At 39.8% G+C, this 16,659-nt stretch overlaps 1 protein-coding gene across 22 annotated transcripts in view; it reads right to left on the reverse strand.

The window, feature by feature from the left end:
• Positions 1-16,659, reverse strand: part of ARPP21 (cAMP regulated phosphoprotein 21) — a 199,244-nt gene that overhangs the window by 62,260 nt on the left and 120,325 nt on the right. For 9 of the 22 annotated variants that reach the window (XM_069859863.1, XM_069859866.1, XM_069859861.1 and 6 more), the window contains exons 10-14: positions 15,141-15,249; positions 13,220-13,321; positions 6,700-6,737; positions 4,530-4,589; positions 1,797-2,029 (exon numbers count right to left, since the gene is read on the reverse strand). In XM_069859863.1, coding sequence (XP_069715964.1) covers positions 1,797-2,029; positions 4,530-4,589; positions 6,700-6,737; positions 13,220-13,321; positions 15,141-15,249 — 542 coding nt within the window. The remainder of the gene's footprint in view (positions 1-1,796; positions 2,030-4,529; positions 4,590-6,699; positions 6,738-13,219; positions 13,322-15,140; positions 15,250-16,659) is intronic. The other 13 variants (XM_069859874.1, XM_069859872.1, XM_069859873.1 and 10 more) reach the window with 9 other exon arrangements.

Here is a 16,659-nt window from a genome sequence, read left to right on the forward strand (position 1 = left end):
ATAAAACAGCTACTTAAAATGATTAATCTTTTGCAATTAGATGTCTCAATTCTCCAAACTGGATTTCTCTGACAACATTTTCAATGCTCTGCACCTCTGCAACACAATACTACAGAGAAATACATTTATCTGCACTCTGCTAAAGGTGAAAGATATGAAAAAGTATACCAGGAACCTGTGTCTCCTCCCCAGTTTATGCACATCAAATTGAATTCTGATGCAATGGAAAGATCTGTGGGAAGCATAGAAATCTGGCAGTAACAAACAGCCTACTGCATACTTCAGGCCCCAATGTATAGTCTGTTCAGCCTTTATATGAATAAGAATTCAAGAAGACTGTTGTTTCAAAACTACATACACATTGGTTTTGTTACACTCCATAAGGTTTGCCTCCAGCTTGTTCCTGAGCCTAACAACTATACTGCAGTAATTTTCAAAGTCAAAGTCATGTCTTAATTCCATAGTATTTCCTATACATATGGATGGAGAAGTATCTTAGCTTGGGAAGGGGTCCTTATAGGTCCCTTCCAACCTGAGATATTCTTTGATTCCATGAATCTTAAGATAATAAATGCAGCATTTGTCTAGAGTCTCAAAAGAAACATAGAACAGAAACATTAAGAAGAGGAGGCAAGGTTTTCCAAAAGCTCCCAGCAGCTTTATGACCTGAAAGAGTGAGTCTGAAAGAGTGGCTTTCCAACCAGCCAGGTCCCTTTACAACTGTGAAATAAAACAAAATTTTAAACTAAGTTCAAGATCCAGAGGTCCAGAATGTAGTTACCAAATCAAACATTTCCGATTTATTCTGAAACTCCTTTCCCTAGAATCCTGAATCATGGCAAAGCCCACCAAACAATTTGGGGAATAGAAGTGAAATCTGACTAACCCAATTTTGATAAACTGGGTTTAAACTAAGTATCATCCATAAACATTCTCAAGCTGAAAGAGCACTAAGTGCTAAGTATTGATTACAACTTATCCTGTACTATATTTATCAAATGAACCAAACTGATGGAATCATCTGATAGGCTCATTATTTATTCTGCACTTTTACACAAAAATATAGAGGAGCTTATTGCGATGGCTTGAAATTACTTAGATCTAGGCTCTATGACTAAGTCATATGTTAACGTACCCACAAAGTGAATGTAAATTAATGCAAAATTCCCACCAGGTTCGTAGCCCCTCAAATGATACTTTCATTTAATGGGAACTAAACAAGAAGTGAATCCAGCACATCTGACTGCTTCCACCACAGCACACTGCCTCATCTGCTAGCAGAAAGAAAGAGTCTGTGCTCCAAGATACAGATGGTCTGCACATTAAAAGCAACACAGTGTTCCTGGATTTCTCATCAGATATATGACGTTTAATTCTTCAAGATTCAAAAAGAGCAAGATTAACAAAAAGGTAAAATCTGTGCTTTATCTGAAAGGACTACCATTTTTTTCAGGCTACAGAAATTGCAGAGAGTTTTCAAAGACGATGTGCATATACTTTATTCCAGAGAAAGCCTACCTCATCTATGATTTGCAAACATTAGGCACTAGGCTGTGTTCTTGATTTCTAAGGTACCCAAATATTAGCATATGTGGATGGACATAAGCATCTGCTATGTATGGGAATACAACTATTCCTGCGATTCACCATATAGTCCAACCATGGGGGTTGGAGTAGATGTTCTCTGAAGGTCCCTTCTGACCCAAACCATTCTGTGACACGTGATACTCAGACTAGTACCAGGACAGCCCTTTATCACCACACAAGAACTACTGTGAACCCAATACAGTACTAGCTACCTGTTTTGGACAGTTTGCCGGTACTTCTGTTACTTGATGAGCTATCTCCTCTTGTCAGGACTGTTATCCCACCAAAACTGGCCGTCTTTGTTATGGCTGGCTTCAAATTTCGATTTGAGCTGTCCGAGTCTGTACTGCTCCATGGTCTCTGGTGGTCTGACCACTTCAATTCATTCTCCGTACTGCTCTGCCGACTGCCAGATGCCTTCCCCGTGCTGTCTCTGTTACCCCTATGGTCATTAGGAAACACAGATTTATACACGAATAAAAACATATCAGGGCAGAATCCATCTTTTGTTACCCTGCAGCAAGCCTAATGAAGAAAAAGGAAATACTCTGCACTTATGAAAACATGCCTGAAAGAGGGGATTTGACCCCAACTGAACATTGCTATACCCTTTTACACATGCACAGCACTTACCACTGCTCCCCGCTCACATACATCCTGAAAGCACTTCACCAGACGGGACTGCTGTAGCAATATCATGTAGCATGGGTGTAGCATTTCTCTTGCCTGTTGCCTGGTCTCTTCCCTCAGCAAACCCCTTGCTACCTCTCCCTTTGCTGTTCATCACCTGTAAGGTTTTTCTCAATAACTTTACCTTCTACGTTTGTCTTCATATCCATCTTCTTTATTTCCACTGCACCTCGTCCCCACTCATCATTTGCTCTGCAAAATGACCCAAAGCCTTCCCCTAAACATGTGTGCTCCCAGTGTGACCTCAAACTCTTCAATGCTAACCTCCACTTAAGAAACTGATCAGTTGGGTTTTTTTTCCTCTCTGCATAGCCTAACTGCAAACATCTGCGTAGAGACTGCCTGTCCTTGAACATCTGCAGAGCACCCAGTGTATTATGAGTGACAACAGTTTACTGTGAGCAGAAACCAGAGGAGAATTTGACTTATTTATAGTGAACACTTTACAAGGTGCTGCTAAAATGATAAAACCAGCATGCCTACCACAGCTGTGTGCAGCAAGACTATTATCCCAAGGGATGCTAATAACAGTGGCTTTTGGAAGGCTTTTAGAAGACATTTGCTACCCCTCTGACTTATTTTACAGTACAATGCCTTGCTGGCTCAAAGCTCTTTGTATAATCAAAAACTTTTTTTTTTTTTTGTCCCCCTTTTCCTTGTGAATGTGGCTCCTGATTTTTATTCGGAGAACCTGCCAAGCTGTGTCACTCGAGATGTGAAGGAGCAGTGTGTCAAAGATGAGATCAGGCTGACGAGCTCCTTGCCCGTGATCAGAGCCTCACACAGATGTCATCAGCATAATTAACCTGTTGATCTTTGCTAGACCCAGACACTGGGAAAGCATGAAGAGAAACAGTACAGAACCAACAACATAAAGAAAAAAGGAAAAACATTTTAAAATAAATTGTCCTTAAGATTTAATTGGAAAGAAAAAACCAAAGTATATCATTTACAGACTCTTTTTCATTCTTGTGCTTAGAAAGCAGCGATTCTCTTATATTTATAATGCAGTGGAAAAGAGGGAAGGGCACAGAATGCTTTTTTTATCCCAGTTCCTGTGGTTTCGGGTTACACCAAATTTCTTTTTGTTTCCCAAACCTGAATTAGTTATTAAGAGGCTCTGCATGGATATTTTAGACGCCTCTTTCCTCCTGCATGCCCACTGACTCTCAGATCACCAAGGCTAGCTCAAAGCATGAAGGAAAGTTTTTCTGCCCAGTGCCTGCAGCCATGGGACACACCTCCAGATGCTCCAGCACTGCTCCTTTCCTGGTGAAGCCTTGCAATCTCCTCTGTTGCTGCTGTGCAGACATGCCCAGTCAGCAACTGCACATCAAATAACCCCGCATCCTTTCTCCTCATAGTGAAAAATTACGTAGCATAGACGATATAGGAAGTGGCAAACTATCACTACTACATATGCAGACCTCAGTGCACAGAAACATGTAGTGTACCTTTTGCCTAGCTATGCGCATGCTTTAATGGCTGAAGGACATGCTTTTGAAACCACCCATTACTTCTGCCCGCTCTGCTTAAGACTTGTGGCAGCTGATTAACTTTAAAAGCAGTTTGTCATGCTCAACCAGTCAATTTAAACTGAACCTGGGGGTGCGGGAAGACAGCCTTCCTAAACCTCACAGAGGAACGCTGTCATCACCAAGCTAGGTCTTCCTCTGTTCCAGTGTGCTAACTGACAAAAACGTTCTACATGAAAATATGGACTGACTCCTCCTGATTCCCCGTCCTTTGAGGCGCAATTTGGGATACAAAATGCATTGACTTCTGCCTGGGCAAAACTAATTGGAATTTGGAAGACAAAGGTCACAGAGAAAAAGTTTCGTAACTTTGCTGCTTTACAATCAGTTTTTTACTTCACAGAATTTTTTTACTTCAGCTTTTAATAAACCAACAAAAGGAAAAAAAAAGGTCAGTCTGTGCACTAGTCTGAAACATGCACATTGTATATATCAGAGCATAATGAACAGTTACAGTCATCGCCAAATTGTGGCAGTCTGAGCAGCTGGGCAGCTGCAAATCTGATATGGTTTCTGACACAATGATCCATAAATCCAAAGGAAAGGGTCCCACTGTGACCTCCCCATTCAGAGAGTATGGGATAACAGGCTAAGAAATCTGTTCTCCGTGCCAGAAAAATAACACCCACACTCATCAAGGTCTCCCTCAGCAAGGACACAGACAGAATCATGACTGACAGTTACTGAGAAACGAATATTGAATAAAGTCATACAAACCTAAAGAGCTGTCTCTTCTTATGGGTATCATTGCATATACTACTGTCTTCCAAAAGTCTACTGAAAAATGAAAAGAAAGATTATGGTAAAAGACATGGTAGTTCAAATTTATCTTATCTGTAAATCTATATTTAATTTCTAGAAACACCTTCCAACCTACGCTAGATTTATAGTTTAAAAAAAAAGCACTAAAATTGCTACCCCCCTCCCTCTTCCCGTAAGGGAGTTGAGCACAGACAACTGAACATAAGAAATGTCAGCCAGGGAGACTGAACGCCGTTTAACATTTTCTGTTACCAAGCAAGGTAATCCATAGAAGCCAAGGAACAATACATCTACATCCAAAAGAAAATTCATAAAACAACACCTAATAAGAACATAAAAATGCAAGCCAGGCAAAATACTGCATGTACAATTTTAAACACTTGCTAAGTCCCTTGGAAATCTCTGCAGCTCAGAGAAATATTCAGGTTCTCTGATGAAAATGAAAGGCAAAACACTTAAACACACACTTAACTTTCCACATAGCAAATCAACAAATTTGCTCATGTGCATGGAGCTAAATTTGAATTCAAGTGCTTCATCCGATCAATAGCTGTAAGGCACGCAGCAAGAAAAAGTAGTGTTCTCAGGAATGCAGCCGAAGTCTCCCTCCTGACAACAACAGTGCAGGCAGTAACAGAAGCCTAGTTTCCAACCTAGCCTTTTACTGGTTTCCACTTGGATATACATCCTCATACCAAGAAAGCTGGTTAGACAGCTCACAGGTCCAAGCAAAGTGAACCAAGTGCTAACACCAGAACTGGCCACATTCTTCTGCATGCAGGTGTGGGATTGAATGCATAAACCAATGGAGTCCAGGTTATGAAGTTCATGGTTTATCCCATAAAGGTCCCCACCACACCCTCAGCAGCACAGTGTCTGAACACATCCCATACTGACTTGGGAACGTGAACAATTATGTCATGCTTACTGTTGCATTCTTTCCAGAAAGGGAAAACTAGGTTTACGGGACCACCTTCTTTTTGGTTTTTTTTGGTTCCTCTATTGCACTTTTATTTTGATAAAACACATTATATCTCCATAGTTATGATATAGAAGAAACAGCTGAGCAAATATCCTTGACTCTCAGAATACGAGGTGGTTAGGTGACAATGGCCATTATTTCCTGAGGGAATTCCCTCACTGCACTTTCAGGACTGTTGAACAGAAAAGCAATGGTTTGTACCATTACTATGGTCATTTTCTCTGAGAACAGCCTTACCCAGAAACACATCTGACAGACGTAAAGATGGACAGATACAGAAATACTGTGAAAGATAACCTCCCCTTTTTCAAGTGCATGATAAAGAGTTTTAAAACCTGCACAGGACAGACTTGGGCTAGCACTGTTCAAACACCAGTGAAATTCGCAGTGGTTTAGTTAAAATCCTTATCTGCCATTAAGGTGCATAATTTCTAAAATCTTCAACACAGCTAAGCTAATTTAGAGCTGCTACAGAGTTAAGACTTGGTATTTTGTAGGTCTTAGTTAAGTAGAGTTTCTTCTTCCCTTTGCTTTAAATGGATTTATTACGATAAAATACACATTCGTAAGAACTACCACACAGTAATACAAAGTAAGAGTTGGCTCAGGTTTCATCATTTCTTTACTACAAAGCAGCAGTAAAGTAGGTCTAGTCTAGGGTACTTGTGAGCCTTCACATGCAACAAGTGAAGTCAGTGCTGCTGCTCAGCCCCACAGGACAGCGGGTTAAACAACAGAAACACTAGTGTGGTGTTTCATAAATACCTTCATCTAGTCACTGCTGGAGTGCTCTTAAAAGATCAATTAGTTAAATTCTAAAGGCATTCCAGAGACAGGTTAGGCATTTGAAATGAAACGTTAGGTGGATTCACCCCCAAAACCCCAATCTGCTTTTTCAACTGAAATGGATTTCCTGGAAAAGCAGCAGCAACACCTTATTTGCTCAGACACAATACTGCAAAGCAATCTCTTCCACTCCCACCCTTAAAGCAAAAAAACACTGCAGATAACATGGATTATAAGTTCACTGAACAGCCTTCACATTAGAAGAACACAGAACAACTATAGAACTACAGGTAGACAAGATAATAAGAGAGAAACAGCTAAGTTTAACACCCAAAAAAAAAAAAAGCTATTTTTTACCTGTTTTCCACAAAAAGGTTTTCCTGGGAGCAAACTGACTGAAAAATAAAAAAGGCATTGTATCAGACGTTCTAGATATGCTCTGCTGTTCCAATTCCTTCCTTGAGTTTAGAATTAAATCCCCTGTTCAGGCTTAAGGGGATTTCAATTCATGCATCATTTGCAGAAGACAAGAGGGGAAAAAAGGTCAAGAATAAGGTCAGGCCAGTAAAATAAATTCCATGCATTACAACACATCGCCAGCAAGGGGTCTCAGCTTGGAAACAAACTGAAACTTCTAAGTCCTGAGATCAGAAGAAGGCAGTATGTGCAAAATACTGGTAATTCGAAGTGGAAAAATGTTTTTCCTACACAATACAAGGTTCCACTGGTCTGCCCTATGACCTCAAAATAAGATTGCAGAGTAGCACAGATCTGCAGGTAGGAAAGACAAACAGGAGGAAAGCATGCAGAACTGACAAAGTTATTCAAAGGGAGAGAAGATACTGCAGTACTTAGAACTACCATGCGATTTCATGTTTTGCAGTTGGAAAGGAAACAGTTGAGATATAAAATGATGATAATTAGCTTAATAATAACAACACTAACGGCCTATTGCAAGAAGGTTCTCTGCTGGAGAACTTAGATCGCAAGAAATGTGAAAGGCTCAGAAGAAATAAATCCTATTGGCAAGTGTATAATTCTTTTAATATTACTTAATTTTTTATGCAGAGAAATGAAGCTGTGCTCAATTTCCCATGAATAATTCTCCCTCTTCGATTTTTCCATTTCTTTCCTATTTCACGTTCACTACACAAAATGCCTCGTAGCTGTCACTGGATTATATCTCTGTGAGGTACAGAAGAAAGGACAGTCAGTACTTGCACTGAATTTAAACAGAAGGCAGGCAAAGGGAGGAGAGCACCAGAGATCAGGCCCATGATTTCGGTAACAAGAGACTCAGTTCAAAGAATTAATGCCATGTCATCATTAGTGGTGTCAAATTTTAGTGGTATGGGATATGCAGAGATCTGGAATGTTTCTGTTTTGAAAAAGGTGAGCTACTGATCTACTCAAAGAACGCTGGCCAACACTAGAACCAACACCCTGCTCATTGCCAGTGCTCCAGCAGATGCATGGGCAAAGTTTTCCCTTGGCACCGCAGTCAGTGCCATCCCATCAGTTTATACAAGGAGTGAATTTAGCCCTGAGAAGTCAATGCGCTTTCTTGTTAAAACTGTAATTCACCCACCCAGCAGCCACATTCAGGAACACCTGATGGCTCTGTGGGATTCCCAGGTGAGGTCTCACCCTGCGCTCCATCTAAACATGCAAGGCTCTGGGCTGCACTTCTGGCAAGTGCGTCTCTCTTCAGCACAAAGCCTCAGGATATCAGGAGCAAATTCTCCATTGCCAGGGACCAAATTCCCACCTGCAACAGCAGACCTAGAGTTTTACCTCAGGCTGAGAGGAGAAACAAACTGTTCCACCTAAAACCACTGGGATCCTTTATATGACCGACACTGCCTCTTCTCTCATTTTATACACCTTACTCACAATGTTTCATTAACAAAAGTGGCTGTGCAGACTTCAGAACAGTTTAACTACCTATGAGCATAACAAAATCACCCTGTGGGCTTATACAACCCTCAGTTGTGGGGCTGTGTCTTAATTTTGACATTCATAATAAGCATTTGTGCATTGATTTCCCTGCAGCCACATTTCCAAAGTGGAGTTATAATCCACTCTTCCAGAACAAGTATGTAAAAACTTTTGCTTAAAACCAGAGTATTGGTCTGTTGTCCCCACAAAGTTACAAAAGCAAAGGAAAGTGTACCTGTCCGCAACTTTTAAATTTTATTTTTTCAAGTTTTTAAAGGGACCAAGTCATGAAGCAGAATAAGTATCTGGGATTTATATTTTATTAAGCAAGTGGAGAGGTCTGCTCCCTTTTCAGTGTCTTGATGGGAACCACTATCAACTTTACTATACACTTTAAGTGAGAGCCTATAATAACTCCATTTGTCTTCCTGGCTGATGATGCTGGCACAGGGCCACACACGCTCTGGAAACTATTTTTCAGTATAGGTGTGAAGCTGAGAGGCAGAAGATAGGCACATTTTTATTATGTTATTCTTACTGTTAAAAATCAGATGGCTAAGGAGGTCTGAATAGCAATTTAGCTACTACAAGGTCAGGACTTGCTTTCTTGATCTATAGCATGAATAACGCTCAATTTAAAGCACCAGGAAAGCTTCAGCACATAGCGCACCTGTTGTCAAAAACATTCTTAAAATTACTTGTCTGTCATATACTCTAAGACACTGAAAATCAAACTACAAAAGGAAAAAATGTTATGCGAGATTACCTACAAATTCATCTCCCCAGAGACCTCCACAAGCAAGATTTCCATTTAGGGTGCTCTGTATGACTAACTGTCATTTATGAAGTGAGTATTTCACTCTTCCAATCTCCCAGAACCTTTTAAAGTTTCAACAGGAAATCGTGCATCAGCTGTCAATGCACTAGGTATTCTGGAGGCTGATGCTCTTTTTAATTACATTAGTCAACATAGATAACTATCAACATGCAGCAATATCCTGCAGTGTATAATGACAGGTAATGATTTTATATGTTAACAAGACATGATAGATCTTGGGCTTCCAACTAAAGCTTATTGCTTGATCTACAGCCACAAAAAAAAGGCTCTGTAGAGCAGTACAGGAGTTTTAGTACATACTGGTTTATGGTAGCCAACATGAGGGTTTAAAATTAATTAAAAAAAAAACAACAAAGAAACATTTCTTCTTCCTAATATTTTCCTATTTGAAGGACAGGAGAGCTTGAAGCCACCTTTTCAAATATTCTTTCATGAATCTCTTTAATCAGAGAGTGATAGAGACGCTCAGCGGGTTTTTTTAAGTAGAGGAATCGCAATATATTTTATCCAAATGACCTGGCTCAGAACACACTCCTTAGTCAAAAATAGCCACTAAAATTAACACTAAAAAATAAAAGCTATGTGTATTTCCTTTAATAACTTCCATGTGTATCACAAGCAATTTTAGCATTTGTGTAAGTAATAAAACATCTATATTTTCCAGTGAATACACAATGATTACTAGAGAATACATTTATGAACAATGGATGGTCCTTACATGATTCTGCCTTATGAGGTTATACACTGCATTAACCTCGAAGAATTAAATTTACCCTATGTAATTTGATTATAAGTCTTTAGAATCAACTTTCTGCATGTTTAAAAGCCAAACGTAGTGTACTATTTATACACGCCATTTGAGATTTTCAGTTAAATCTACAATGTGAATTAACATACAGAGAAAGAACAATATATACTTTCTAAAAATTCTTTTAGATTGTTGCTTCTTGGACAATTACTTTTCAATCTGCTAAAGCAACTAAAGCAGTTCAGACAAGAAACTACTTCTTTGCAAGACCTGGATACTCCAGGTCCTCTGCTACAGTGCACTGGGTTGTAAAACTCACATATTGTTGTAGAACTAAGTTTCCAATAAAAATGTGTTTTAAAAAGGAAGGTTGTAGGCTTTGCACTTCAAAAAATAACCTTGAAAATAGCTTTAATCATAACAGAGCTCATACAGCACTGTTTTACTGTCCGCAGCTTGAAAAGCGTACTTTGTAGTTCTTATTTCAGTGAGCTGGAACACTGATTAACTATTTATTTCTTCACCAATCATTTTATTAATATATCACATTAATATGCTTCTCAATCCCTGCCACTTGCTATGACTTTACACATGACAGGAGTCATTAAAACCTCCAGCTCTGCTCATCAAAATTTATAATAGCCAACACAGCAGATGGAAAACTTGCAACACAGTATAATTTAGACTGAGTAATATCAGACTAATCATCATAAGGACTATCATAATGATGGCATTATTCATGAATATATATATATTTTTAAAACCTTCCCACTTGGAAATGAAGGTATCTGGTGCACTACAGTGCTGCAAAAATCAAAGGAATGGTGAGCAAACTTTCTGCTGGCTGGTATGGGGGGTCCAGGTTAAGACATTTTTCACAGCATTTGAAACACACACAGATTTTTTTGGTCCTGTAACCAGACTGCCATTTCCTCCTAAATTTTGTTCAAAGTCCTGACTCTTGAGCTAATATGTTAGCCAAAGAATTTTGTGTACCCCAAACGTCTTTAGAGAGGGGTGCTAGGTGCAACAAGTTACAGCAGTACTGTTGACCTTCATGGCTGCCCTCTGGAGACCTCTCATGCAACCTCTCTTCATGCATATTCTAATTAGAAGTAAAGTAACTATAATCCATTTGATAAGGTTCATAAGCAAGCCACTGATAAAGGCTTAACTACATCAATGTAAGCAGTGTAGAGATAATAAAAAATACCACATGATTAAGCCCTCCCTGTTTCTCTTTCTAGATCTGTCATTAGGCTTGGGTACCTACCTCAGAGTAATCTGGGGAGAACTGGATTAACTAATAGTTGTAGAGGGGTTTAAAACTATAAGTCTTACATGCAGTAAGTGGCTACCTATAATAGGAAGGCATTGTTTTCTTTCCTAAAATTGAAAAAAATTACATTGTCTACCACCACAACCCCTGACATCATCCTAAAACCACCTCATATCTGTGAGATGTGCTCCACTCAAAAAGGCTAAGATGTATACTCCTGTTAATATTATTAGTACAGCTTGCTGAAATTCACTGCACTACCAGGCTTACTAACACCTGCAATATCAGGGAGAGAGAGAGAGCAAATGACTGGATATGAGAGAGAGAGGGAGAGATGTCTAACATTGATGATCTTTAAAAATGCTCACTCCCAATCAATTTCAAATGCCTGCCACAAACCACACTGTTAGGTCTTGGCGTTTGGAGATGCTAACCCAACAGACCACAATAACCTCTTGCTGTGAGCAACTAAAACGCTCACTATTTGCCTGTCTTTAAAACACAAGTATCTAAAGATAAAATAAATAAATAAATAAATAAACCCCAAACTACAGAGCACTGTGGAGTGAGTCTCAGCAAACTTTTCCGCCACCTCCATTTCTCAGCCTGTCATTTCTAGCTGCTGCTTGTGACAGAAACTGTATTATTTTGGCAACAACTTTCTATATGGCTTTTTTAAACACTTTGCCTCATTTGAAGTCTGTGTCAAAGCTCAAAGATTTTTTTTGTTTCCCACGAGCTCCTTTTAAATAAGCCAGAAACACCAACTTTCATATGAGACAGGTTGCAAAGCAGCTTTTCCAGTCCTTTACTAACTCTTAACTCTACTGTATATATTACGACAGTATTTATTAACATCAGACCCACATGCTGAAAGCAAAACATAAACCAAAGGGCCTCTGCTTTTACTGGAATTGTCTCAGTCAAGAAAGAAAATGTCAGGCTAAAAACATTTAGATGTGGCAAGCTACTTATAAACAAGCAAAATTACTTATCAAAAATGACACAAGACACATTTTAGAATTATACAATGTATTCTGGTACAGAAAAATAACTTGGATATGTACAACACCAAAACCAGAGCAAAATAAAAGGATATCTCAAACAACACTATCAGCCCTGCAACATATGAACAGTTTTAATTTAAAAGGACACTGCCAAATACGATTTTTAGTAACAGTTTTAATGGGGTTTATTCCCATGTTCCTATAAGTGGCAGAGCTCCCATTGGGATGAGAGATTAAACAATAAAATGTTTAAATTTTTCACTCTTTTTTTTTTTTCCTTTTAGGACCCTGTCATTATTTTATTTAAGCAAGTTATAATTTTCTTCCTTTTTGAAGAACATGAGGTATTGTTTACATATGTTTCTTAACTAAATATTGTCCTCTAACAATGTAGCTACTTGTGCAAGTTCTGATTATTTGGTAAGGCAGGAATTATAATGCCTGTTTCATTTTATTCCTTTCAGCATAAAAATCATCAACAACCTATACAACTCCTTCCGATGGCTGAAATGCAGTTTTTTAATCAGTCATTTAAAAAAAACCCATGCAACTCCATGTTTAACTTCTGGCTTTTCTTTGTTCTTAGTATGTTAGTGCTACAGCACTGGTCAAAAAAAAAAGAAAAAACACAAACCATGATAAAGCTCTGCAGAAGGACACTTAGAAAATTTGATTCGGTTTGAAAAAAAAAATGAAATAACACAGCTATCTTAAAATGTTGAGAATGTCCATTTAAATCACTGGTCTTTGATTTGCCAAAAAAAAGAAGGAATAAAAAAAGAGGGAAACCAAGACCACATCACAGAAATGGATAAGCACTCCCCAGACAACATGCTGGGCCTGATCTCTCCTCTACCCTTCTCCCTGAAACTCTCATCACTTCCTTCTCCAGAAGCCACCTTCTGCATGTCTCAAGTTCCTCTTGGACCTTCTGCGCCTATCACCCTTTCCTGTCACCTCCAGCTCCACAGGGGAAATCCAGTTGCGGTGATTGTGTCGAAGGGGCAAGACTGTCTGACTACCGGCGAAAGTATGGCACTAAAGAGGCAATTAAAACAACTACTCACATCTTGTGCAAATATTCTCTCCCTCACTCTCTGATACTCCTCTTCTCTCTCTTCAATTGATTTACTTCGTCTGTCATCTCTAAATGGAAGAATTCTGTTTTGCTGAGCAGAAAGAAAACCAGGAGGGTTATATAAGTTGAGCTGTTAAAAACTGCCATTAAGTAACTGTCAGCTGAGTATAATAAATGTTCACTTAAACAAACGAAGCATGAAAATGATAGCTGTCTTTCCTGCACACAAAGCGCCCTGTGGGGCTGGGCACCCAAGGGTTTCCAGTTAGATACTGCACGCAGGTTCACAGAGCAAGGGGCTGAAATGAGGCTTTCTGCATGGCTTTTGTGGACCTGCCATCCTAAAACCGGGTGTTCTCATCCCAAGCCCAAGTGCCACTGCTCTCAGCTAAGACTTCTTGACTCTCCTACCAGCTGCAAGGAGCAGAAGGGCAGGCAGAGCTGCATTACCTACAAAGGAAGAAAAGAGGAAAACTAGATGATAAGAGCTAAGCTGCAAACCCTAGAAGAAGCCCTATACCACAGAAGAAACCCACCACTCTATTTGCATGAGAAGGAGAAGTTCCAAATATTCAGCACGACAGTTTTAACCATTTTCACACCACAAAGGAATCCTTGACTTCAGTTTTGCTGGGAAAAGAATGGACATTTATGCCTCTTAGTAAACCACAGAGCGGGAAATGGCTGAGCCATAGGAAGGAGGAAAGGAGCACCCCCAGCAAGAAATGCTTCATTGGCAGTTGGGATTCAAGCACTGCTCCTTCTCTCCCTGACCTCAGCACCTAATGAGATACCTCTTGCTGCTTTCCTTTAGCTGATACTCATGCTCATCACACCCTGAAAATGTTTGGGTTTTGCTTTCAAAGCCAACTCAGAGGCAGCATAACTGGCAAGGCTGCCATATACAACTGAAAGTCAAAGTAAAAAGGGGAAAAAGGAAAAAAAAAAAAAGGAAAAAATCAAGTATTTTACTGAAAACATGAAGGAGAGTGGCAACGAGACACTCACTGGCAGGTACCTCCACAAACATAACCTAAGCAACGAAAGTGTATGTTGTCTTCTTACCTGTGAATATTTTCTCATTACAAGCAATTTGCATCAGAACTCTTTGCAAAAATTTATCATTGTTTTTGTTAATATATTCCACATACACAACTTGCACCGGATTGAAACAGCATGACACCCACTTTTAAAGGCAGCACAAACGCAACGTTTCCCTGGCACTCCCCTACTCGTCAGGCTCATCTAAGGTAAGGTAGTGTTATAGCACAGGCAACACACAGGGGGAACGTCTGCCACAGTACATGCATGACAAGCAAGTAAGTTACACAGACAATAAAAGGTAGTGAGGGCACAGGAGGAGGGAGGGAACTAAAGTATGAAACAGATTTTCTGGTTTTTTTTGTCAAAACTGAATTTAGAGTGGTTCAAAAAAAAAAATTAACCTGGCCTCACCATAACATGTTTGTTTTGGACATTTTTTTTTTCCCCTCTTTTTTTTCAGCTACATCAGTTTATCATTGGTCTGTACTGAAATCCAACTCTGAATGGGTACAACAAAAGGAAGAAGCTGTAGGGAGCAGAACAACTGCCATAGTTAGGCGAGACATTGAGAAATGCGACTGACAAAGCCTTCCACGCAGCCCAGAGCTGGCGGCATTCCCCCTCCCGTGGGCATGCAGCAAGTCCTGCGCCAAGCAAACCACCCATGCAAACCCACACACTGCCATGGCTGAAGCAGCCGCATTGGGGCTCGATGCTACCCACAGTGGTTCGTACGCCAGAGGAGGCAGGGAGGGAGCAGGAGGGCAGGGGAGGAGGAGAGCAACAACAAAAGAACAACAATAACATCAGTCAGCCCACCTTCAAAAACAGAACAAATTTCAGCAACTCTCGAACCGAGAACCAACCTGATTGTCTTCTTTATCAATACTAGAGTTATCTCGCTTCAAGATAAATCGCTTCTGGGATTCTTCACCTTTTTCATCTTTTAAATGTTCAGAAAACCTTTGCTCTGGTCTGCCAGCAAAGTAAAACATAGCAATAAAAAAATCTTTCTTTCGGTTTTGCTTTGATCTTTATTTCTCAGTGCTCTTTGTTTTCACAGAGGCAATCAGTGCAAAAGCAGTTAACATTTGTGGTCATGGTGAGACACTGCCTAGAGCTGTCTGAGGCTGCTGTATCGCTGCTAACTGTTATTGCTATAAATAGCTTTTGTTGTTGTCGTGTAGCAAGGAGCGGGAATCCAAAGTCTCAGTCACTGAAATATTTAGATTCTCCTCACTCTGACTGAAGGACAGGGAAAACAAATTAACATACTGTATGTTAATTTGCTTCCTTCAGTAGCTGTGACCTCCAGCAACACTGCTGCTAATCCACCTTTAAAAGAAAGGAAAAACTGATAGAAATCTTAAAAAGAAAATCAAGAGTTTCCTCGCACCTAATAAACAAACCCGGTAACAGGAGAGACTGATTGCGTTTTCCTTAAACAAAATATTACCTCATCATCATTAAGTGCGAAAAATACTCCAGAACAATCACAGGGTTATCAATTAGTTCACAGACTTAAACCCATCCAGCTATTTATTTTCATTTCATTTACTATGTATAAAATGCCTTCACTTGTCAGAAGAGAGCAGAGAAGTGCAAGATCAAGCCAGAAGCCTAAACTAATGATCTGGAATGTGCCTGTTAATAAAATTAATGTAAAAGCCCAGAAGATGATTAATTTCCACAAGTGTGAAAAGAAGCTTGCCTAGGAGAACATACAGAACATCATGGAGCACTGCAGTTGTACGAGTGCCATAAGAAGATCCCTCCCTCCCAGTCATCATTGAAACTCTTGGTCACCATCACCAATGGGGCGGCAAACAGCATGACCAGCTCTAACAAGGATGCAAAGGCTGAGGCAAGACTGTCAAGTGAGAATTGTGATACCACAAGAGCAACTATCTTCAGGCACACTCACCTACAGGCCTCCCTCAGTTAAGTACGCAAGTGTTCAAAGACAGTAAAGTATATTCAGTTGAAAGAAATGGAAACTAAGGACTATTTTTTCCTTAACACCGTTTACTACGTTTTCTTTTTGACAACTACAGCAAAAATACATTATTAATAGGATACATACGTCAAACCAAGTTTAAAATCAGTAAAGGGAACCAAATACTCTCATCTTTTGGGAGGAGAAGAGGTTAACTGCAAAATTTTGGGTCTACTTTCTGATGGAAGCCAGTGGAAATTCCACATTCACATCAAGTTTGTAGCCCTCCTCTGGACCTGTTCCAACAGTTCCATCCCTCTTAGCCTGTCCTCACAGGAGAGATGCTCCAGCTCTCTGATCAAGTTTGTAGCCCTCCTCTGGACCTGTTCCAACAGTTCCATATCCTTCTTATGCCAGGGATTCCAGAACTATATTGGTGGGTTGACCCT

Source organism: Phaenicophaeus curvirostris, chromosome 6 (genome assembly GCF_032191515.1).
Source record: "Phaenicophaeus curvirostris isolate KB17595 chromosome 6, BPBGC_Pcur_1.0, whole genome shotgun sequence".
Classification (NCBI taxonomy): Eukaryota; Metazoa; Chordata; class Aves; order Cuculiformes; family Cuculidae; genus Phaenicophaeus; species Phaenicophaeus curvirostris.